A 1,739-nucleotide genomic window follows, 5' to 3' on the forward strand; every position below is an offset into this window, starting at 1 on the left:
TATTGGTCTAAAATAAGTTCTCCATCTAGTTTTGTCTCATTCCAGATGTAGTAAAATATTTGCTCTAGAAACTAAACAAGGAATTCTTGGTAAAAAATTTTATTTATTTTTTTTTACAGTGTTGCTGGAAAACTTTAGCGTGTACTGTCCCTTTAAGACAGATTTAGTGTTTCTGAAAGGTTATCCGAACCTCTTTGAGCCAGGCCTCGATGCGGGACATGGCGCCGTCTCTCTGCTTCTCCACGGCGGCGATCTCGTCCCGCAGGGCCTGCAGCTGGGCCTTGGCCGCCTCCTTCTTCACCCGCTCCATCTCCCTCCTCAGCTGCTCCAGCTCCTCCGCCCAGCGCCGCTGCTCCTCGCTCTGCTCCTCGCTCAGCGCCGACAGCTTCCTGTCGCTCTCCTCCAGCTCCTTCGCCAGTCTAACGGAGGGACAGGTCGGGTCACATGGTTTACACCGTTAGGCTTCGTGTTGCTTTAGGTCAAACTGCTGCTTCACATCAAAGCATAGTGTTAGAATGGCCTAGTCAAAGTCCAGGCATAAATGTACTTGAAAATCTGTGGAAAAACCAAAGATGCACCGATCTGATATCGTGTATCGATGCAGAACATGAAAAACATTCTAGATTGGATATTAGTAAAAATGTTCCCAATCTATTCCGTCTAATTCTATGCTTTACTGTTTATTTGACATTATATTTATATGCCTAATTGCACTTTCTGAGCCTTTGAAAGGTTAACTGCATTTAACCTTTTGTTTCTGTCAGTTTCAGTTCCTTTATTATATATTTTATATCGTCTATTATTCTCCTGACTGAACCGACTGAAGTTGTTTTTTCATGTCTGACCAAACAGACCGATAATAAACCTCAGATATCGGTAGTGAAAAACGTGGATCGGTGCTTCTTTAGGAAAGACTTGAGCTGGACTTGATCATCAGAAGCGCCGCAGACTTTCCTGCAGCCGCAGACTTTCCTGCAGCCGCAGACCGGATCCCGTCTATAAACAGTTTCACCTGCAGAAGGAAACTTTGAGGAAGCAGACGGGACCTCACACGGCTCCTCACCTGTTCCTTTCCTCCTCCGCTCTGTTCCTCTCCGTCAGCAGCTCCCGTTTCTTGCTCTCAAAGTTTTTCCTGGTGGCCTTGGAGTTGTTGAGCTGCAGCTTCACCCGCAGCGACTCCAGCTTCTCCAGCAGAGCCTGAAACAACAGATGGTCAGAACCCGGCAGAACAGCAGCAGCAGCGGGAAGAAGCCAGTCTGGGTCACCTGGTGCTGCCGGATGCCTTCCTCCCTCCTCTTCTTCAGTTGAACTTTGTGCCTCTCCTGCACCTCCTTCTCCTCCTCCTGCTCCCTCTGCAGACTCTCGTAGCGCTCCTTCAGCTGGGAGCCGAACTGGAACACGGCAGCCACCTGGCTCTCCCAGTCTGGCTCCGTGTTGACGCCGGTGTCCATCGTGGTGCTGTCCGTCTGCACAGCCTGGACCTTATAGATCAAGTCTGGGAGGAGACGGACGGTTCATTAGGAGACGACAGACGGTCAAACCAGGAGGAGTTTAATTTACAGATAAAGCAAAACATTTTGCTTTAATCTGACTTTACTGTTCAGCCTTTTTTCTTCCTTCCACTACATATCCTTCGATAAAGCACAATTTCTTTTGCAATTACTAGATGTGCCGATCAGGTTTTTTCCTGCCGATCACCGATACCGATCACATAATTATTATTTTTTTAATCATAAGCA

At 47.6% G+C, this 1,739-nt stretch overlaps 1 protein-coding gene across 1 annotated transcript in view; it reads right to left on the reverse strand.

Annotated features, from left to right (window-relative positions):
• rnf214 (ring finger protein 214) overlaps positions 1 to 1,739 on the reverse strand; it is a 12,419-nt gene that overhangs the window by 5,427 nt on the left and 5,253 nt on the right. Inside the window, exons 2-4 of the mRNA XM_015029951.1 lie at positions 1,266 to 1,495; positions 1,064 to 1,197; positions 191 to 419 (exon numbers count right to left, since the gene is read on the reverse strand). Of these exons, the coding sequence (XP_014885437.1) occupies positions 191 to 419; positions 1,064 to 1,197; positions 1,266 to 1,495 (593 nt within the window). The remainder of the gene's footprint in view (positions 1 to 190; positions 420 to 1,063; positions 1,198 to 1,265; positions 1,496 to 1,739) is intronic.

Source organism: Poecilia latipinna, unplaced genomic scaffold (assembly GCF_001443285.1).
Source record: "Poecilia latipinna isolate Pla-1442-1.1 unplaced genomic scaffold, P_latipinna-1.0 Scaffold168, whole genome shotgun sequence".
NCBI lineage: Eukaryota > Metazoa > Chordata > Actinopteri > Cyprinodontiformes > Poeciliidae > Poecilia > Poecilia latipinna.